Source organism: Dinoponera quadriceps, unplaced genomic scaffold, assembly GCF_001313825.1.
Source record: "Dinoponera quadriceps isolate SergipeBrazil2010 unplaced genomic scaffold, ASM131382v1 scaffold5021, whole genome shotgun sequence".
NCBI lineage: Eukaryota > Metazoa > Arthropoda > Insecta > Hymenoptera > Formicidae > Dinoponera > Dinoponera quadriceps.
Genome location: NW_014560366.1, coordinates 4260 through 26496, shown reverse-complemented (window position 1 = coordinate 26496; position 22237 = coordinate 4260). Strand labels below are relative to the sequence as shown.

At 41.2% G+C, this 22237-nt stretch overlaps 2 protein-coding genes, 1 long non-coding RNA gene and 1 other non-coding gene across 7 annotated transcripts; 1 reads left to right on the top strand and 3 right to left on the bottom strand.

Annotated features, from left to right (window-relative positions):
• Positions 1-506: 506 nt before the first annotated feature.
• Positions 507-588, bottom strand: Trnal-aag. The gene has a single exon. It is a non-coding gene; the product is annotated as a tRNA-Leu (tRNA).
• LOC106750787 lies at positions 577-14180 on the top strand. 4 transcript variants are annotated; one of them, XR_001374983.1, is made up of 4 exons: positions 577-591; positions 1181-1243; positions 1366-1519; positions 14075-14180. It is a non-coding gene; the product is annotated as an uncharacterized LOC106750787 (long non-coding RNA). The 4 variants fall into 4 exon arrangements; XR_001374982.1 differs by having other exon boundaries at positions 1181-1285; XR_001374980.1 differs by having other exon boundaries at positions 1181-1519.
• On the bottom strand, positions 3824-10372 carry LOC106750786 (muscle-specific protein 20). Its single transcript, XM_014631358.1, has 4 exons — positions 10266-10372; positions 5767-5966; positions 5549-5669; positions 3824-5156 (listed from the first exon to the last, which is right to left on the bottom strand). The coding sequence occupies exons 1-4, from the start codon at positions 10269-10271 to the stop codon at positions 4974-4976; spliced, it is 510 nt and encodes a 169-aa protein (XP_014486844.1). The 5' UTR covers positions 10272-10372; the 3' UTR covers positions 3824-4973.
• A 237-nt stretch (positions 14181-14417) lies between the features above and the next one.
• On the bottom strand, positions 14418-20819 carry LOC106750785. Its single transcript, XM_014631356.1, has 5 exons — positions 20530-20819; positions 18769-18987; positions 16664-16895; positions 15119-15273; positions 14418-14927 (listed from the first exon to the last, which is right to left on the bottom strand). The coding sequence occupies exons 2-5, from the start codon at positions 18924-18926 to the stop codon at positions 14894-14896; spliced, it is 579 nt and encodes a 192-aa protein (XP_014486842.1). The 5' UTR covers positions 18927-18987; positions 20530-20819; the 3' UTR covers positions 14418-14893.
• Between the last annotated feature and the right edge of the window lie 1418 nt (positions 20820-22237).

Genomic DNA, 22237 nt, shown 5'->3' with positions numbered 1-22237 from the left:
TAAAGGTGTGTTGAATTTAACAGCAAATTTTTTCACCATGTAGTTCCCAACTCCCACGGTTGAAAACTAAGTCCGGTAATTAAATCTCAGTCGTATTATATTAGGACAGCTTCCCTCTTTCCGTGGCAGCGAAGTATCTTTCTTCGAAGTGTCTCTCTGCTCGAACAACTGGCCACAGGTGTGTCTCAATTTACCATTCAAACCCGTTAAGAGTCATGCATCGTCGTGCACGAAAGATGTCGCAGCGGATTTGCGGAGTCGTGTCGTCTCCGTGTGAGACAGATGTCGTTACAAGACCCGGCTGAGACGCGACTTGCTCGCGACGCATGTTATCCTGTTAGGTGTGAACCACGGCGCCGCGTGCCGACGCAACCCATTGGACCTTCGAGGAAGACGCGCTTACCACTGCGTCTCCGCTAATCGCACGCCGCGCGGTCGACGCGCACCACTCGCGGGCGCGAAGTGCGCGCGCGCACACGGAACGGAAAAAAAGCAAAAAAGAAATGTGGCAGCGGTGGGATTCGAACCCACGCCTCCGAAGAGACTGGTGCCTTAAACCAGCGCCTTAGACCGCTCGGCCACGCTACCTCGGTGGTTATGATTTCGCCTCTTCCTGAGCTACTACGACGCGCTTCTTCTGGAAACTAGACCGTCCCGGATCGCTGTATGACCCTTGAAACGTGGTCCACAATGGGCAGTAGGAGGATGTTTGTAAAAAGTAAGTGTAAGAGATAAACCAATCACAGTCGATTAATTCTCCTTACGTTCGGATGTGATTGGTCGATTTTTATTCTTACTTCTTATGAAATATACTCGTAACGCCCGTTGTAGACTACGCTTTATAGAGCAATCTAGGACGGCGTGTCACGCGCAGAAGAAGATTCAATAAGAAGTGAAACTCAGAATTTCTAATTCTTATGATCCAAATTTGATTCTTACAACCGCCAGAAATTCTTCGGCCAAGACGCGTTTGGTTCGTTCACTGACTGGCAAATTCAACCGAACTTTTTTTTCCTCCGACGATTGACTCAACGGAACCGACCAATCGTACGGGCCAATTATCTGTAGCGAATAATGCGATTGCTCGATTCCATCGAGTTCTAGTCGTCGATTAGATTTAAGTCACGATGATAGAGACGGGCATTAATCGGTGTCTCCTCCGTTTGCCGATGGCCGATAGGTCACGGCTGCCAGGATAGCGATCGTCGTTCGATGGGTCATCGATTCGCGCTTCTCCGCGAACGTACGTATTCGATAGGTCGCATTCGGCCACTGGAAGTAAGTGGTGAGTAAGTGATCCATATATAGAAGCGCCCCCACATTTTCACCAACACGGGCGCGCACCTGTCACGCATATATACGCAGGGCGACCGCGGTGGAGCACACTTTTTGTGTGCCTGAGCTTGAGTCGGTGAAAAGCTGCTCTCGACGCCGCGCGACACGCCGTGGAATTTGAGAGAGGAAGCCGCGGAGTTACGCAAATCGCCTGGACGCCATGCCCGGACGCCCACTTTGGCAGGTAAGCCGCGCGCCATTTTTCCGAGTCGCTGCTTAATGAGCGCGGTATATATCACGCTAATTATATTTACGTCTCCCCCGTCGTGACTTTTCTCGTGATCTCGTGCGCGGGGACGTCGGATTCATTTCGCTCGAGACAATCGGGAATTCTTAGGGGAGGGTGTGCAACATGCAAAAATGTGCGTCGGGAATAAGATTGCTTAATATGTAATAATAATATGCGTGATCATATATCATTATTAACGATCCCTCGCGTTTCAAACGATGACAACTTTTCTATTTCGGACCGCTCTGACTCAGTGGTACCGTCAAATTGCGAAAATTTTCGCAGATCCCGACATTAAAACGCTTCTAATTCAGGAATCGCTCTTAACAGTGAGTCACCGGTCGAAATTTATCGCGGTTCTCGTTTTTCTTAAGACCCGAGCGTGCGCGGATAATTTCTTCAATGCAATGTCGAGAATCAGAGTCGGAACGGTGACGAGCGAACGATCGTCCCTTGCCGACATCGAGTTTCGGAATGAGCGGATCTTTACGAACGTTTTTCATCCGAATTGTACTGACAGGACGAAGTGGCGAATTCACGATATTGATCCGATAGAAACGCTTTTGAAAGTGGATATACATACGAGCGAACGAACAACGAACAGCGAATCTGTAGTGTGTAAACGACGCACATTTTTACATGTGTACACACCCTCTCCTGCGAATTCCTAATTGTCTCGAGCGAGATGAATGATCTGACGTCCCCGCGCGCGAGATCACAAAAAAAGTCACAACGGGGAAATTTTTTCTCCGTATATATTTGTGTTTAATGAACACTTACGAACTTTCCTTTATAAATCACCTTATGAGCAAATCGGTTCGAAACGAGTTCTTTTCGAATTTATTGTGGCGTAGACGTTTTTCACATTGACAACAAAAACTTGCATCTATTTTTCTACTGTTCGCTCGATGTATACCTAGCTTGAGATAACAGCGTTATTTAATAATCGATGAAAAGAAAAATTGAGACACGTCTCAGAACTGTCTTCCGGGAAGGTCGATTGCGTTCCGGAATAAACTGATATGAAGCCGTGACCCGAGTCCAGCAATGGCCGCCGTGCCACGGCGATCCAGAAATAAACCGAAAGGCACTAAGATCTGCCAAGGAAAGCAAAAGTATGAATTAAATTATACCGCGGCGCAACACGCGTGTAAACGTGCTTTCGTGACATGCGCGAGTTACTCCCCACCAAAAATTCAGAAAAGCGTGTCGCAATAACACGGACTTGAGCTCCCGATTTATTTACAAACAGTGGCGGTTATTTTTATACGAGTGGGCGTAAAGATAAACATACGAAGGTACGATAGCCGGTGGATCTCCCGTCGCTCGAGAAAATTCCTCGCTCATTGGCGATGTGCCGTACAAAATTAATTTCTCTCTCTCTCTCTCTCTCTTTCTCTCTCTCTTTCTCTTTCTTTCTGTGGCACCGATATAGTCGATCTACATAGTTCATTATTATTGGTTATTATTGTTTTAAGACAAAAAAAATGTGAATTGTAAATGTGAATTGTACACAGAAGACAAATTGACTCTTATCTCGCAGAATCTAATACTTTAAGTCACCGATATATCTCGGTTGATTCTTTTCACGAGTGAAAAAATTATCTTTGCAAAATGGTAATCGTAAATTTTCCCTCTGTGACATATTGGGAGATTTAATGTCTCACGATTAACTTCATTAGAGTAAAATAGATGCTATGTGAGCGAAATGATCATCACGAACATTTCATGAGATTGGCTTAGTCCCAAATAGCAATGTCTTTGAGGTTGTTGCATTACTTCCTCCATTTAATCACTTGTAATATTAACGTATACTTCGGAGATTTATTTATAGATTGTCTCCGTTCGCGATGCTCATGATGTTTGTTCATGATGATTTCAGAGTCGTGTTAAATTTATCACAGTGAACTGTAATATATCACAGTTTACATATGATCATAGGGTGCAAGTTGGAGAAAGGAGTATTATAATAGATTCTACATGGAAAAAATCAGCCTTAAATCAATGATAGGTATTTTCATACAGAAGAATATTATAATCTTCTTAGAAGATTTTTTAGTCTCGATTGAATTTGTGTTAATGCAAATATTGCTTGCATCCAATTCAAGACTAAAAATCTTCTAAGAATATTCTAATATTCTTGCTTATACATAAGAATATCTGTTATTGATTTAAAGACTATTTTTTTCGGTATACGAAGTCATTTTATTTGTAATTTGCATTGTACATACGTATATTGTGTAAATGATAACAAGAATGCAGAATTTTGCATACTGATTTAATTTTCCAGTCTACAAACACTGTGGACTCGTACAATTTGATTCACAAAATATATAGAAAAGCCAACTTGTCCGCGACATAATTTAAATTTGCGGGAACATCGTTTTAGCGAAATATTATTTGAAGTCTGCAAGGTAGTTGTATATCGTATAGGAAAATGTAAAAATTATTTTTGTATATTCTAGAGGTCTATATATGAATTTATTGGACCTTTTGAGTTATGTGCATTAATATCTGTATAATAATGTAGTGTAGTGTAGTGTTGCGTGTATGTATATGTTGATGTACGTGTATGTTTACGTGTATGTTCACAGGATATAGTGTGAATATCTGGTGTAAATGTTGTTATCGTCGTGTAAATGTTTATGTAATGTTCTATCAAACGTTTGTGTAATATTGATGCGTAGCCTTTTGTTTAAGATAACACGTATTCAATTGGCAACGAGTACGCATTTAATACGAAAGTGTAATTGTGCGTTAAAAATTGTTCGAGTAGGTGATGATGTATTGTACGTGTACGTATATTTAAATAAATTAATATTCTCCGTAAAATATATAAAGCACTTCTAGATATATCGCAATTTCGTCGATAGCAAAAGGAGCTCATACTTACATTCACATGCAAACTACACTGTTATGAGTTCATATAAAAAATATTTTCTGCGAATAGACAGAAGGTTACAATTAACGCTGCTTATTGGTGCTTTACGTAGAAAAGAGAAAAAGAAAATAATGTATATTAGAGTTGTTAAATATCAACATTTAGGCCTGACTAAAAAGTAGTAATGGTCGTAATCTCTGATACCGCAGACATACTTATTCGTGACGGTGTAAAACAGGCGATTTACATTATTCGTAACACGGAAAAAAAGTATTAACGCAAACTACTTGATCTCGTTTATACCGATAACAATCATGACAGTAAAAAGTTTATAGTTGTTTTTGGCGAGACTTACGAGAATTCGGGAAATACTCTTTAAGAAGGATTTTGTCCTCGCATTTTAGACGTGATTAAAAAAAAATGCGACTTATTTCGACGTTTTTATTTTACCGTGTTTCATGTTCGATGGCCTAAGTAGTCATTGTAGATGTATGTAGTGGTAGCAGTACGTTAATTTGCTAGAAAAATTTACATATGTCGCGTATTGCCGAAGCCGCCATGGCCGGCTTGAGTAGCACCTTTGTTGTAACCCATTTGAAGATTCACTTGACCTTCACTGGCACGAAGCTGTTCTTCCGTGAAAGTTCTCTTGTTCTCTTCCGCCATCTTCGGTCCCAATCCTGGCCCAGTCCATTCTTCATGTTTCTGAGTCTGTAAAAAATGAGTCGTAAGAATATTTACCAATTAAATGCCATGGTTGTTTATTATATTGGTAATTGAAATCATAATTAGGCAATGACAAGCACGCGAATTTGTCGTACGTCATTCTAAATGTACCAACAAATTTCTATAGATATTCATTTTTTAATATTGATTTGCGAAAATTTAAATTATCTCTCGTATTCTGGTAAGAATAAAAACAACAGTTTTTAAATTCCTGATACTTTGTAAAAGTGAAAGTTTAAACATGAAAATTTCTCTTGGCGTGAAAGTCACTCCAGCTTTTTCATTTCTGTCATAAGTCGCGAAAATAATTTGTCACGAGCATTAGCCCCTAGTTATAGCTCTATAAATAATCGATTAGTCATTCGGGAGGCACTTACGATTCTGCCCAACGCGTACAAGCAGAGGGTGACTTGAGGGATGTTGCGTCTCTCAAAGAGATCCGCGGTTTGGAAAATTTCCTCTTGCGGGACACCGTAGTTCTTGATCGCTGCTTGGAATCTATTAGCAGATTAAGACAAATCTTATAGCGTCATATGTAAAAATTAAAGAATACTGATATATAATTGACTATATATATGTATATCATATAACGCACCTTTGAATATTTTCCATAAGTTGGAAATTCGTGCCCTTAGATTGAATCTTCTTCACCGATCCGGGCGCGAGTTTGTTGATTAATTGGCAAAGGATTACACCGTCTCTCAAGATATCCTCGAAGTTCCCGGGAGGGAGTTTCTCGCCTATTACAGCCTCGATCCAGCTGAGAATCTCAGCCTCCTGCTCCTTATTGCGACCCTGAAACACGCATAACCGAATTACATAGAATTACATTATTGCTAACAAAGTTATTTTTCATTAAAACAAATGTTTTCCATTCGACAAATTTTCGCTTCGAATGGAATTTTCATCGGAATGCATTTCCACGGGGTAGGCCGGCCGCGCGCATTCGAATATTGTAAGCGTTTTCCTCGATGACTTAAAAATGGCCGTGTATCAGAAATAGATCGCACACGCCGGTGTAGGATTACCCGCGTAAAGAGTCCAACGTCGAAAATAAAATACGGCGTCTGAACTCGTGGCTTTTATTAAAACTGGCAGACCGGTGTTTAAACCATCAGCCACCTGTTTCACCGTGCCGTGTGACTTTACGTTTATAGACGGACCTTAATTCACACTCCAAGCGAATCACAACTTCTCTCTGAATGAAAGTCTTTGCTTAGAGAAATAAAGAAAAGATAAGATCTATATTTCTATGAGTAGCGAACTTAATGTATTTCTGAACACACTTTCAAACATATTAAAAAGATCAATGTAACCAGAAAATTCATTAGCTAGCTCAGACGATTAATGAATTAAAATCATCCATATAGTGTTCGATGATACGAAATAAAAAATACCGTCTAAGACACCCAGCAGGGACATTAAATCCAAGCGCTAGAATATTAGCACAATCTAAATTGGAATTAATTAATTTAGACAAAGACGACAAATAGATAATTCCCGCGCGTCTTAATTGCTCTTAATTGCTCACGGGATTCGTCAACGTTTATGCGATTCGATTTACGAGCCGAACAGCTGACTGACGCAAGCGGGAGAATCTGGCACTCTTTGGTCGGCGCTATAAATTAGTATTTATAGCGAAATGAAACATTACGAGCGCGAGGCCGCGGATTCGAAGCCGCGTGATAAATACCGTAGCCGCGTAATGGCGATCGGCCCGCGAAATACGCGAGATTCGCGCGCGATATTTTGGGAAAGACTGTTTGGGTGCCGCCGATATACAATGAAATTGTGCAATTGTGTTTGTATCAACGTCGCGATCGCGCGTCTCGACGCGGACGGCGCAGCTGCGTGAATATATTTCGGCACGTTGACTTCGGCTAAGACGCATTGCCTTGAATAATGAGACCGGCAAGACTCTAATTGAGCGCATTATTTGCGCGATACGTTACACGACGAATGGTCCTCCCTTTCCCTCGCGAGACAGACGCGCGTTTAGCGTGGTTATTCTTGGTTGCAGTGCTCGTGTTATGTCGATAGGCACGCGGGAAAAGAGTTGTCTTATTAACTAGAAAGGGAACAACCGGATGCGTTTTGGTTGGAGGAAACAATTTCTGGTTATGAGAAACATATTTGGGCCATTAAGCTCGATCTACAATATGCTCTTTGCTTCTTGTTTCTTGCCCTCTACCTCCATAAGTAAATAGAAATTCTTACGGAAGAAAGATGAAGCAAGAAGCAAAGAGCAGATTGTAGGCCAAGCTTAAGAATCAGAAATTCTGCTTTCTTCAGCCAAAATGCAATCCGGTTGTCTCCTTTCTGATTAATGAAACCGGATTTCTTTTTCCGTGCATGATAGTGGAGCAATTGTCATTGTAGACACAACGACGGAACTGGATTTGTGTTCATAAAATCGAGCGCCCAGACGTCAAACGGACGTCGACGGAAACGTGTTTTCTTAACCGAGTTGCATCGACGAGATAGACATGACGTGGGACGTCCGCGGAACGTCCTAGAAGTGGCGGAAGAGCGAAGATTTGTACCTCGTCATATTTTAACTCGATTCCTGTTCTTAAAAAGAGGAAAGGGAAGAATTCAGGACGGTTTCGTTTAACAAAGTTCATCCAGCTTCGACATTCTGTGTTCAGCAAAAAGATTTGTTGGATTTGTTGGATACGGAAAGATAATTTTGCCGTTATAGCAAAACGTCGTTGCGACAGCAATGAAATTTAGTCGGCATAACCAAATTATTATTTCGCCATCCATTTATCCAGCAAATAGCAATTAATGCTCTTAACAAATCTTTCTGCTGTCGAAACAAACTCTTTCTGCCGTCCAAACAAATTATTTCTGCTGTCGCTATATTAACAAACAATTTGCTGTTCTAGCAGAATCTGTTTTCTCCGTGCGGACAAGATAAGATTCTACAGCAAGATAAAGTTGACATTGGACTTCCCGTCAATTCTGGAACTTTCTGCGACATCGGTTTGCCATAAATTAAGTCTGCCGCGCGATATTGGCCATGAACGGGGGTATCTTCGCGAACAGGCGCGTCATGTGGAAGCCATCGGTTGAGAATTTCCGACCTCTTATCTGCGAAGTGTCAGACTCCACCGAGGCAACGTGTTCCTCGTCGCATCCATTCGACTCGGGGTGGTATTTTAAGCCGCCGTTTTCAAGGGGAGCGGCTTCCGCTCGAACGAAAGCGGCCTCGCCGCTTCCGAGGATGTTTTGCGCGAACGTGACGCGCAACGCCGTGGCCACTCACTAAATTTAAAGTGAAATTAGGTGGGGCCCCCGCGCGATTCGCGGCTCCAGTGAATTGGCCGGCGACAGATCGCGCGCGCACCTGTCCTCGTAGACGCATTTCGTCGTATCGTTCGCATGAATTGCATATTATAATCGGCCACTGCGCCGCGCGTAGGACGTGACTCGGGACGAACTTAGCTACGAGAGACTCGATAAATCTACATCCACTTACAATCACGAGAAACGCGAGATACACGGGACTCCTGTCTTAATTTTAACGCGCAGATGAAAGTCAAACAACAAAGTTTAACGAAAATTATGGATCTATAATAATGACAATGAGAAGAGAGAGAGAGAGAGAAAGAGAGAGAGAGAGTTATATTTAATGTGTGTTGTCACTGCTTCGTATTATTACGGACAGACATATCAAGCAGCTTATCAAATTCCAGTAATAATTTTTAACGAATTATATTCGCAAGGAGTAAATCATGTTACCGACGACAATAATTATCGAATTAATCAATGAAATAGTCGTTAAATTTCTTGCGCAATCGCACAATCCGCAATCGCAGCCAAATTTACTCGAACTGCTGCGTGGTCATTTCTATTCGATCGGAAACTCATCGCCGATTTTTCCCAAATCTATTTCTGCTTTACAGCTTCTGAGGATAACGTCGAAAAGATTGTGTTGTGTAACGTTATTACGTTAGGATATAAATACACCGGATGTGAAGGAGAAAGGCATACATCAAAGAGGAGTACTGACGTAAATCCATGTATCAGGATGATTAATGGGATCGTGACCACACGGGAAAAAAAATTAGTCTTCAAGAATAGATATCAAGAATAGATATTCTCGTATATAAGTAAGAATATCATAATCTTTTTAGGAGACTTTTGGTCTTAAACTGATTGAATTTATATTGATGTATTACTTGAATTAAATTCAAGACTAAAAATCTTCTAACAAGATTATAATATTTTTGCTTGATATGAGAATGTTTATTCTTGATTTCAGACTAATTTTTCTCCGTGCGGAAATATTATAAGGTCTGCATAAAAAGAAAACATTTGTGTTACCGGCAATATCAAAGTTTTCCCGCGATTCAAGTCGTCCTCTTACAATTTATTAAGGGTACCCATAAGTAATGTCATTTTTTCAGATTGAATAAATATCTATTATGAGGTTGTGAATCCCAATAAAACCATAACTGCTGAATATTATTGGTATACAGCTTGATAGATTGAATATCGCTTTGCTTCAAAAACATCCAAGGCTGATTAATCGAAAGATTATCATTTTCCAGCGTGATAACGCAAGCGAAATTACTTACGGATATCCCTAATATATTGATTACAACGTATCTCACATATTTCTCGATTGTAAACCCTAAAATACTAATTCTTGGACACCTACCTAACTTTGAATATACTCATTATTTTAGTCTTTAAATATGAATATTTAAACTTTCAATATAGAATAATGCACGTATGTTGAATATATATATTTATTCTATGTTAAAGATTTAAATATTCACATTTAAATACCAAAATAATAAGCATGTCCGAAGTTACGTTCAAAAGTACGTTCAAGCATTAGTACTTTTATCTTGTTTTTCTCAGTGAAAAATATGATAGTTTCATGTCGAGCTGTTCACTTTTGGTATAATTTGTAAAAAAACATATATATGTGTGTGTGTGTGTATACATTTAATATATATATATATATATATATAAAATAAATGTATCTTTTTCACTAAAGAGTCGCCTCACTCCGGAATCGAGTCGCGATCGATCGTCGGCGAAACGCGGAACGACAGAAATGACAGCGGGGGGAAAACGTACCGGCATGTTGCAATGTCGTTTCCTCGACGACGATAGTTTTTCCCGGCTAGATCTGACTTTGAAACTTAGATGATGCCGAGTAGAAACTAAATCGGACGCTGCGCGTCGCGACGCTATATGGCGTTATCCCCACCCAGCCGTGTCTTTCCGATATTCAGCAGCGGGTGCCTTTTGGCCCGGCGCCAGTTGGATGGGTATTCCCACACCCCCGCTCGTAACCAGATCTTGACACCGCGGCCCTATTTACAAGACGCGGCATGGCCCTAAATTAAATTACAATTCGCATCGGGACAGGCGATTGCGGGAAACCACGTGGCATTGTCCGCGCGACACACACCTCGGCACGTCTCGTACAGGTACTAAAAGCGGAACGAAGATGAAAAAACAACATAGAAGGGAAACTTCGATCGTGATGAGAATGAGAGGGAAAGTGAGTCCGATAGTGAGGAAAGCATAAATAAATAATTCGTTCGAGCTGTACGTTGTTTCTCAATTTATCCTTCAAACGGATCTACTTTGATTTTTCGTGTTAATTAATCTCAACGTGAAATTAATTCGATTACTTCGGGTAATTTAGTTCGGAAAGATTTCGCTTCTCGTGGGATTTCGATTGGACGATCAGCTTGAAATTTTTCTCGCTGACATGCAGCTGCGTAGCGTGTGCGATGTAGCAATCTATTTTTGACGCATAGAGAAGCGGAGTGCTCTAATGTGCAAATCTAACTTTGAACATTCGATTTTAGCGTTCGCGATTTAATTGATAAGTCGCTCGTAAAGCTGCGGTTCAACGAATCGTCCGCCAACCCAGCCGGCACTCGATTGAGGTCGTGCATTAGCCGAGAAGCCTATTTTTGTGTTTAGAATGCACGTTTCATTTTAAAAGCTACACGTGTTTCGTACCATGCATTTGTGTTTCTCGTTATTTTCCAATTGCATGCATAAAATAAAAATGATATTGGTTTAATATTAATTAACAAACGGAAGTAATGCTCGTCGAGACAATTGATTTGTTGAAATACGAAAGTAATCCATTTAAGCGCTCTCTTGTATGAAATTTGCTTAAAAAACGCGTGTGAAGATTATTTATTACCTTCCTTGCGAATATACAGATCTTCAATCTGTTAAACGTTTCGGTTAAAAGGAATGACTGAATATCTATTTTATTTCTGAATATCGCGCGGGAATTTACGTTGCGAATGTGAAAATAAGCGTGATACCATGGGACGTAATTTAAAGCGGCGTTTTACGAAATATCACGAACAATATCTGACACTGTGCGTGCATTATAAACTGAAGGCGCGCGAAAGTCAGCGGATCCGTAAAGCGGAAAAGTTCGAACAAGTGGGTGTATTTTGCGCGAAACCACGGTTTAATAGGTATGGAGACTCGCCAGATGAAAACGCCGATACGTAAACGTCGTAATTTCTGGACCCTGGCCACTTCGAAGGGTGAGGCCACCGCCGAGTTTAGATTTCGTCAATCGTCGCTGTTTCCAAGTTTATCGTAACACAACAGATCTGCGTAGACGTCTGGAACGATTTTGTGATGCGCCTGTCCGCGTTACATAACATACGCGATTTCTTGAACAAATAGCGCGTCATCGATAATCCTCTCAAAAAAAATGAAAAGAAAAAATGCGTTGGAATGTTTTACAAAGAGAGACGATAAAAATGCCACAGCATCGATGCAATGTTAAAAAAATCCAGTCGTGGAAGTTTCCATAAAATATATATATATATTGTGTGTGTATGTGTGTGTGTGTGTAACAGTAGTCTTTATTTATTGCGAGTTATCACCAAATTATTTTATAATTATTAAAATAATCGGACGTAACGCGTTGCGTTTCTTGGCTGCTTTACGCAATATTATAGAATGTACATCATTTTACAGAAACAAATACATATATGTGAGTGTAACAGTATTAGTTTTTATTTATTACGAGTCATTACAAAATTATATTTCATGATTATTAAAATAATCGAACGCAACGCGTTATATTTCTTGGCTGCTTTGCGCGATATTATAGAGAACGCGCGTCATTTTATAGAGCCTATTCTTATCCCTGTCAAGACGAGTTACGGTCTTGTAAAATATATTCTTATTTCACGAGTAAAGCAACACGCGAAAATGAAATATTCCTTTCATTGTAGCGGAAAATACAAAGCGTTAAGGAAGATAATGATGACGAAACGGGCGGCATCGCGTCGAGCACGCGCGTCGCGAGCGCGCAACCTCTCGCGGAACCTGCTTTCCTGTTCAGATATATTTTCACGCAAATACTCGAATAGCGGGTCGTTTAAATTATCTGTTAATAATGGCAAATGTTATTCGTGTTCGGGCGTCGAGCGGGCGAGCACGTCCGACGAGCGGGGTTTTCTTGTTCGGCCGCTCGTTAGTTCCCGAAGTGAACGCTACGTGGCGTCTTTCGGGCGTTTTCTCGCAGTTAAAATTTACCCGGACGCTTATAAATACCGGGCCGTGCTAGTGTATCATCAGCTTTGCGCAGTGGCGATATCGTAACCAATGAGGTTCTACCGAGGTGCGATTATTGCTAGTTGAAAACTTTTACCAATACCCCGCCATGACGATGTGAAACACCATCGGCTACGGCAATTTTTGAAAGTTTCTGCGGAAACTGATCATTTATTGAAAACAAAGTTCTCTTTAAGAATCTATTCTCTACTCCATTAAAAAACACAGGGAGTTACCTTCTCTCTGTATCTGAAAGAGGAAAAAATCTTGACATCAAAGGTAGAGAAAAATCGTTAGATTCTACCTACGACTTATAAACTCTTATAATCTCGATGGCACTTCATCATAATTTGTTACGTTTGATGCAGCCATCAGATTATTGCATCTCCGTGTAACATCCGCAGCAACGACACGTCGCGTCGTTAAGAAGTTCGAGAATAGATGAATAATGCGTCGTCGTGCTGCCACGCACTGAGGCTGTATCGATTGGGGCGCTTGCGCGCTGTAAGCGTCGTGTTCTGTCTTTGTCTGTTATATGCTAAAGGGAGACAGAACGATGTTTAAAGCGCATGAGCGCCTAAAGCAAACGTGAGAGCTCGGTCTAACCGTTGTAGGTTTGCAAACCATGTATCATGTATGGTTTAGTTAAATTAATTATAAATCTTAGCCGGAATGTTCTGTTTTAAATGACGATTTCACGTAGCAAACAGTACTTTAAGAAGTATACATTTGGTCTGTCTTTACAGCTGCGTTGCCTGAACTAGTGCAATAAGTTGAAGTGAGACAAATACATGTTTTCTCACTTCAACTTGTCGCAGCCAGTTCAGCAGTGCAGCTATAAAGTACAGATCAATTGTCTACATATGTCGGTAGTATTATAAAATATAATTCTACGAGACGATGTATTCTACGTTGAAGAAAGAAGAAAGAAGAAGAAAAATGATAATCGTCCTGTAATAGATATTACTGCAAAGTAAAAAAAGAATTTATAGGATTCTCTTTACTAAATTTTTACCACTAAACATTTTTTATTTTTACATTTCTCCGGAGAACTGTCTCCTCTCTTTTTAAAACATTTTTGCTTACGCAAAGTATAAAATTAGATCTCCCGCAATATATATCTACGTGAGAAAAATGTTAAGTAAATAACATGTCTCTCTCTCTCTCTCTCTTAGAAACCGAGCATCTCACTGAACTGTTCTCATTTCTCTGGCATACCTTAAAAGCGTTACTCTCGTAAAATACAGTTGGGTAGGGCATATAGCATCTCTTTATTTCTCTCTTTCAAAATTTATCGTATTACTTTTTAACCGTCAGTTTCCAATTATGTTATCTAGGTTGCCGGCAAGCGAGAAGCGAGCCAAGAAGCCGAAGCCCAGCAATGGGTCGAAATGGTCGTCGGCGAAAGATTTCCACCAGGTTAGTGTATGTATGTGTGTGTATGTATGTGTCAACATAAATTATATTAATTTTCAGATAATATTTCGTATCGCATTTAGATTACGTCTACCAGTACACATTAGATAAATATTATAAACAAATATTTCATCAGTTCAAAATATTTACAGCATTTTTATATAATAGTTGTTTCTTTGATATTTTTGAAGATGATCATAAATAATTAGATACGAATGTTTTATTGTATATTTTATTATTACGTGTGCATATTATAATTAGATTCGTGACATATTACGTATAAATTTTATTAATCAATATTATTTAAACATTTGTGACGGTTAATACTCGTCGATTCGCACGATACAATTTTACGAAGTGTCGTCGCGTGTCTTGGCCGTTTTTATCACGATTGTAGTTTCCGATTGTACATAAGTAAAGATATCAGGGGAGTATCGATTACCATGGAAGCGGAGTTATCACTATAATACACCCTCTATCAATCGGGAAAAATCTTGCTCGGATATGAAGTCCTGATATGTGGAGGCGACCGAAAACCTGCAAGCTTAACTGTCCTTGCATCTCAATTTATCAGAACTGCCTGGTTTTCGCGATTCATACATTTTCTTTGGGAGCCAATAAGCACGTGATTTTTGCATTGATATGTCACTTAACAAACCGATTACTGCATTTTTAAACTTATCCATTGGGTTGATGTAACTTAAAATATATGAGATGTTTAAGTAACAAAACGCGGGAGGCTAAAAGTCCGGCTGTCTGCTGCTCTTCAGAATACTGTAAAAACAAACAACACATACAACAGCCCTTTTAATGTAAATATTTTCTCTTATATAAAATGATAAATATATTAATGTAAATGTTAAATAAACAACGCATGCAATGGCACTTCTAATATAAATAGTATTTTAATGTAAAAATACTTTATTTCCGTGAAAATGGCATAATGTCGGCACTAGGCTTCTTACATAAAAGTCGTGCATTTAATGTCGCTGCGGACACATATGAACTCCTGTTCCGTGGAGGTGATGCGGCTCCGAAAGCGTTTCGATGTTTTCATCCCCGTCGGCGCTTGGGGCGACGCATTAAGCAAAGGGATTGAGGCGAGTCTTGTTACATCTAACTGGAACCGCATAATTGCCGGATACAAATGTCAGGTCGCGTGACGTCGCAAAGGTTAAGCTTCGTCGATAGGTCAGTTCCTCCATATAGCACACTCGTGCGTTACGTACTATGTCGCGACACCAAGTACATACAATACATCAATCGCATTTATTTGAAACGCGCGCGACAAAAGTGCAATAACGCCATAATCGCATATCGATCAATATTTTAACCAGTGTTTTGCGCGACGTAGTAAACGTAATTGTCTACAGTTTGTAGAAATAGACGACTTCTCTGTATAGAAGTATAAATATTGTAGATACGAATGTACATAGATATGAGCATAACTTAGAAATACAGATGTTAACATTTTAAATTCACATTCACAAACGGAAGGTGTATACGTTCTCGAACGAATTACGATGATTAAGGGGCCACAGGAATAAAAATGACATGAATAAAAATTAGGTAAAATTTGGGGAGTTGTAAAAAGTTATAAATTATAGGAGTATGATTTTTTTGTTACATATGTCTGTTAAATATATTTAATGTCTGTATAAAAGAACTAGACATTATGATGAATATTAACATCATTGTGCCCATTTCAATTCTGTTCTGCAAGATAATCATATATCAGCACAATCATTTTAATTTCAACAGGAATAATCTGAAATCAGTATCAATACATTTTTTATCCATTAGAATTATAGTTATCGGTTCGCGGAGGATTCCCGCAAATTTCAAAGCAGTTATTTATTTATTTATTTCGCAAGCTCGGATTTTTCAGTGCAAAGATTCAATTTGATTTTTTATAATGCGCAGTTTGCAAAATAGTTTTTTTCAAAGTCTGCTTCGTGAATCGATAGCTGTAAATGTACTCAATCTTCCGTTAGTAGTAACATCTAATAAATTCCATTTTAATACTTGTCAATTTCTTTTCCACTGTTTTTTATGTACTTTAACGCCTAATCTATTAGCCAAATTTTAATGAAAGAAAAATTCTTTCAAGAAGAAGAGAAAAATAATGGGAAAATTAGTGAGTACCCGTGAGATACATTGTATTCATGAATGAAAAATATTGCGACTAACGGAGAGATGAAATAATAGATATACATAAGATGAAAAGATGAATTAATAGATATACATAAGAAAAAATTCATGCTCATATTAATTCCCAACTTTTTACGACTCCCCAGATTTCACTCAATTTTGACTCCTGTCATGGTTCCGCGACTCTTTAAGTTGATAATAGCAATATTCGATATTTATACGTGCGTGGTATGTCGAAAGACACGCAGCTACAACGAGCCTTCATACAAGTGTGCTGCAAGCGGAAGCTCAGGGTGAGCAAAATTAGAGACTTACATCCTAATCGTGTTAACGATTTTTAAGAGGTTGGCGAACCCTACCCGAACTGTCAGGGGTAGTTCTACTTCTTGTCGCAACATGCTTCCCGGGCAAAACGCGCGCTTTGTTACGTCATTGCGAGCCACCCTATCGAGCTCGCATCGGCGAACAACCCTCAGCCTCGGCATACATCCCTGTTGCGACAAACACGCCAGGCGTCGACGCAATCGGTGTTGCTCCATGTACGTTTGCGCGGCGCATCGCCGTTCTTCTTCTTTACACTCCTTTCTGTACCTACGAATCGCAGACACAGTCTTAAAACGAGCACAATCGATCGTCGGACTATTATTTGCATATGAATACTAGGTCGCGGCGTTTTCCTCCGCGATAAGCCTTTGAAGAGGGTGAACATCGCGAGATCGTCGCTCGTCATAACATTCATCGGAACGAAATACATCGCCACTTTCCTCCGATCGAGTACTTATATATCGCGTGTATAAATAAGTCGTGGGATCGAAAATCCCGCCGGTTGATAAAAGTTTAATGAAATTCTCATGCTCAAAGCCGGGCGAATGCCGTCGCTTCGATCAGTCACACGACAACTCGGCACATCCACCGGCCGGAGTCATTCGCTGATGGCGCACTCTTTGAGACTCCTCGGGTCAGAAAGGGCACCGGACGTAGTCGATAATGTTGATTATGGCGAGTGTTTAGATTTAACGAGCCTCCACCTGTGACTGTCATCCTGGTTGTGCCGAGGACGCGATGGAGGTGGCCAAACGATGAAACCACCCCCACTCGAGCACATGATTAATCCCCCACTAGGGACCTTCGGTACCTACGACATCTGAGTGGGGATCCCCCGGCTTGCCAAGAAAGCTCTCTTGGGCGAGTGGCAGCCTGGTGTTCGCGAACCTTGAGCGTACCTGTCGGAAACGTACAGGAACCGGTCGTCTAATCGAGATCTAAACGATATCGAGGAACTCGAGCGGTTCTCCGACAGACGAACTCTCATTTCCGCGATATTTAGTTTTACGATAGTTTCAGCGAGCAATTTAAATCTAGCTCGCCACATTCCGGGTCCAGCGAATCGCTAAACTTTTCTCGATTTTCTAATTTTCATATAGCGTATTATTTTTTTCTCTTTTTTCTTAAAATATCAGGTGTTCGCTACAACGAGCGAACATTACCTTTTCTTAGTCGCATTTGTAAAACCATTTGAGAATTTTTTCTCGATAATATTCTACCTTCTCCATTTTCCAGCAATCTTTTCTTATAATAATAAGTTCAGCTGTTGAGTCAGATCTGACTCCATGTTGTATTTTGCCATTTTTTATGTAATCAATATACAATCTGAGTAAAAGAAGCAAATAATAATATGAAACGTTCCTTAAGAAGAGAAACAGCGTATGCACGTTGTAAAATAAACGAAGCCGTCGGGTCAATTTGACCCCACCTTGCCACTAGATGATTAACTTCAGACGACAAGCGTCCGATGTTTGACGCAATATTTATTTGTTTCGATCGATGTTAGGCAACGCGTAACAATATATTCATAACAAAATGTGATATACCAAGCGAAATTTACCGCGTATATGTACGCCTTTCAATGAAACAAATGAGCGTAAACTTTCTCAGGACATACGCCCTTATCACGCTCGTAGTTAAACGGTTAATAATATTATTCGCTGATCAAACATTATTAACATCTGCTTGTGGTTTCCCGGCGATTGTGACACTTGAAATATGACGATTTATCGCGCTTATTGCTGAATTTTGAAATTAATCTCGCTATCGGTGACTCTCGATATTCTTATCGATCGCTCTTATTTATTCCTACCATAGGAGAATTATGTTGATTATTCTTCGGCGTTTAGTATTTTACACGTTCACACTATTTTGCCCTCCTCCTGCTGCTCTGATAGTCTGGGAACGCGTTCAGTATTCATCTTTGAGTTTCCCTTCGACGACGTGTATCTAGGGACGCAGCCTAGATCGCGATAGACGTCACTCGCGGTTATATAGGGCGCACTCGAGCTCTATGCGAGGATGCGAGCCGGATAGCCGAAGCTTTTGATGTTATTGACTTGTTTAAAATTGAACTTAAACGGTTGCGATTCAATTACGGGATCTGGCGTCACCCCGGTTCAACGCGGTCCCGACCTACCCTAGACACTGGTGCCCTGGTGTCCGGCCAGCTAGAATTTGATGGGAATTTCGAGGTGCCTCGCAGGACTTCCAAATACGGATGATAGCCTGCTCCCGGAAGCTCGCGAGGCATGCTTGGCACGATCCTTGTCTGACAGACATCGATCGCCGTAACATCCTTACATCGCCGTTCACTTCGCCCACTGACGGTGTCGGACCGCACACGTGTTTATCTCGACTGCGGAAACCCCGGCATCAAATTAATTCGGAACAGCATTTTGCGTATCTTATTTAATAGAAATATTTAATAACGTTCATATATGGTTCACACGGGTTATATGAATGCGTTTTGCACACAGAGAAGAAGGTTTCTTTAGATTTAGTATTTCTATTTACTTGACTCACACTAAAATTCGTTTCACAGAAACAATATATACTTATACGAAACATTATTTTTTGTTACATTTATTGTATGCCTTTCGTTTGAATTGTAAAATCCAAGATGTACGTACGCGTTTTCCCGCTGTCGGAATTGCGTGGGAAAATTTCGCGGATTAAAGCGCCAGCAATTCGAACAGCGTTACGGAACGATCTAATTGTAAATCGCGACAGTTGACGATATTTTTACGAACGAATGGGCGAATTTTGGAGAAACAATCGTGTCGGTCGATATCAAAGGCGACTTTGGCGGACAATTTGATTTGAGATGTGCCAGGACGCAGATTACTCCTCGCGAATATTAGAACCGCTAGCTGACGACGCGGTATTGATTTACCGTCATCGGTTCATCATGTTACGTCGTAAGGACGCTGGCATACCAGGGCCGCATACGGTACTCCGGATGGTCGTTGACGCTAGTTATGTGTCACCTCTCCCCATTTCACCTTGGCCTTGCTTCCTCATTCCGGCGCATACTGCCCGTTCATTACGGCTGCATTTGACAAGCAACGTTCATAGTGCACGAGCGAAATTCCGACGGATGTCCTTCGTGCGCGCTCTCCTCGATTGTAAGCCCGAATTTACAGAACTTGCCGATCCAAGCAATAACCGTTCAAAATGTGCGATATTTTTCATATCTCTAAAGGTCTGCGAGTTTCGCAGAATTGTTTTTGCAATTTCCTTCTGATTGCGTACACTGAGAGAAATTAGAATTATTATAGGTTTTACCTGTGTCCCTTTTATAGTTTTAACAACAAAAATAGTAGTAACAATATGTATGTAAAGTGTTATTATCGCTGACATTATAGCAACACTTTTACTAGAAAAATGGTTCTTTGGATTTAATAAAATTTCCTCAATTGAAGCAAATTTGTCTTTTGGAATGGACCAAACGAACGAATATTTTATTCAACAGACAGAATTGTTTGGTGTTCCTCAAATAAGTATCTTTACGACAAATAACATATATCTTTTATATTGTCATTCGAACATTACAATAGTTGTCACGAACAATAAATTATTTGAAAGAAGCAACACTACATATTAAAAGAAAATATCAAAGAACTTCTCTTTGTTTCAGCGAAACAATATTAGATATATCATTAAATTGATTCTATTCGAAAACCAAATATTACGTATCATTTCCTCGAAATAGTATTGCTTTCCCTATACACTGATGATGATTTGCTCTAAGCGAAACATCAATTTTCATTCAAACAAAGGGACATCCGATATTAAATTATATTGTTCATGTTGCACAAAACCCAAGTGAAACGAACGCGTGTACTAAAGAAACTTCTTTCTTCATATAATCGCAAATACTTCAAGTAATCACAAATACCTCTTTCTCTCTCTCAATGCGTCAACTTGCGTCACGGCGCAGGTGGAATTGTCTCGACGGCACCGTTAATGCCCTCAGAACCGGACGATTCGGAAACGAGTCAGAGTGCACAGAGTGAAAAAATCAAGTCACACACACAGCAGGATTGCGACTTAAGAATTCGGCTCACTTCGCGCCACTGTGTACAGCGGATCAACTCGCGCACAGTGCGAGACAGCTCGACACTGTCCTCCGCGCGCTCGGTTGGTCGCGTATCGACGCGCCGAAGTGTGAATACCGCTTTAACGGCTTATCGGGGCTCCTCTGCCGGAACGGAAGAAGGAACGTCAGTCATCCGTCCGTCACGGTGGCGCAAGTCGCTTGGGTGCACCAGGGCACCAGCAGACGTTTGAGGGATTTATAGGGTGTCCCGCGCCGACACGTCGACGTCGGGTCAATCCGCTGAATTACGGGGGCCGGTTCCCCCTCATTTATGCCCGCACGAACGACCCCGCGCTCGCCGCAGGTGCGGCTCGCTCATTGAGCATCGCCGATGCTAACGCGACCGTCGTCCTGTCGATACGTCGATGCCTCGTCATCTGACACGGCGTGACGTCACGAAAGCTCGCGTATATTAGGGGAGCAACGGCGAGCAGTAGATGAATTTATGGCAACGGTTACACTGTTCCGCCCGCGGAGGACCCTGATAAACTTCTCTCGCGCGCGTCGTGAGGACCTCCTCGGCGGTGGGCCGCGCCGGGTGGTAAGAAGAATTTCTTCGATACGAAAGAATGTTCGACGGCGCGCGACGACGGACGTCCGATCACTCGAGGATGGGGCACAGGTGTCAGTTGTCCGTCAAAAGATCGTCAATGACGTCATTCCGAGACGAGCCTACCAGGATTACAGCCTCGAGCTAGATTTACGAGCGCCGCGCTATCAACAGGTGGTCGATGCTTCCGCAGGTACGACAACGCGGCGCGCGATTGCGTGTGCGCGTGCGTGAGCAGCCGGGTGGTTCGACGCAGCGCGTGTCATCGCGTCATCGCCGGATCATTCGTGGCTCATTGGTGCGATCAATCCTGGCAATTGGCAGGAAGTGCGCGGTAACGGCGGGCGAGCGCGTCTCGGAGGGTGGTCGGTACACGCCTCGCTCGAACGACTCACTTCTACTCGCGCGTTTTCACCCCGGAAGTCCTACGGTCGTCGGTAAGCTACTGCTTTTATGCCGAGTCGTCGTGCTCTCGCGTTGGTCTGTTCCTTACAGCTGAACTGACTGCTAATTCGAGAAATTAACACATATACATTAACACGTTGACTGCCACGGAACTTTTCACGATTCTGGTCTAGGAAGCCAATTTGATTTAATCAAGTAATGAAGCGACGAGATAACTCGTAGTTGGCGTCCTGGGCAAGTAAACAACCTACGAGATATCTCATAGTCGGCAGTCAACGTGTTAAACACATACACACACACACACATTGTACAAAGTGTACGTGCGAGATTCTCACGATTAAGTGCGCATAATTTTCGTAAACTGGTGCAGCTAGTTCGTATAAAGCACAGACCGTATCTCCCCTTCCTTCCAAGGAAAGAAGTTTCACCCTTGACAAAGTTTCCCTTCTGGCCCTTCCGGCCGATTTTAATAATGTTAACCATCGTGGTTGCGTGCATCTTTATCTTCCGTGAGGGTCGTGTATACACAGAAAAAAGTGTTAGATTCAAGTA

Excerpts from the sequence above, each read along its gene's own strand:
- LOC106750786 (XM_014631358.1), bottom strand. Across the intron at positions 5,670-5,766 it reads CTTATGGAAAATATTCAAAG|ATTCCAAGCAGCGATCAAGA; the intron begins GTGCGTTATATG and ends ATCTGCTAATAG. Across the intron at positions 5,157-5,548 it reads TGTACGCGTTGGGCAGAATC|ACTCAGAAACATGAAGAATG; the intron begins GTAAGTGCCTCC and ends CATTTTTTACAG.
- LOC106750785 (XM_014631356.1), bottom strand. The coding sequence starts at position 18,926 with ATGTTACGGCGATCGATGTCTGTCAGACAAGGATCGTGCCAAGCATGC. Across the intron at positions 16,896-18,768 it reads CCAGGGCACCAGTGTCTAGG|GTACAGAAAGGAGTGTAAAG; the intron begins GTAGGTCGGGAC and ends TGCGATTCGTAG. Across the intron at positions 14,928-15,118 it reads ATTAAATGCACGACTTTTAT|TATTCTGAAGAGCAGCAGAC; the intron begins GTAAGAAGCCTA and ends TTGTTTTTACAG.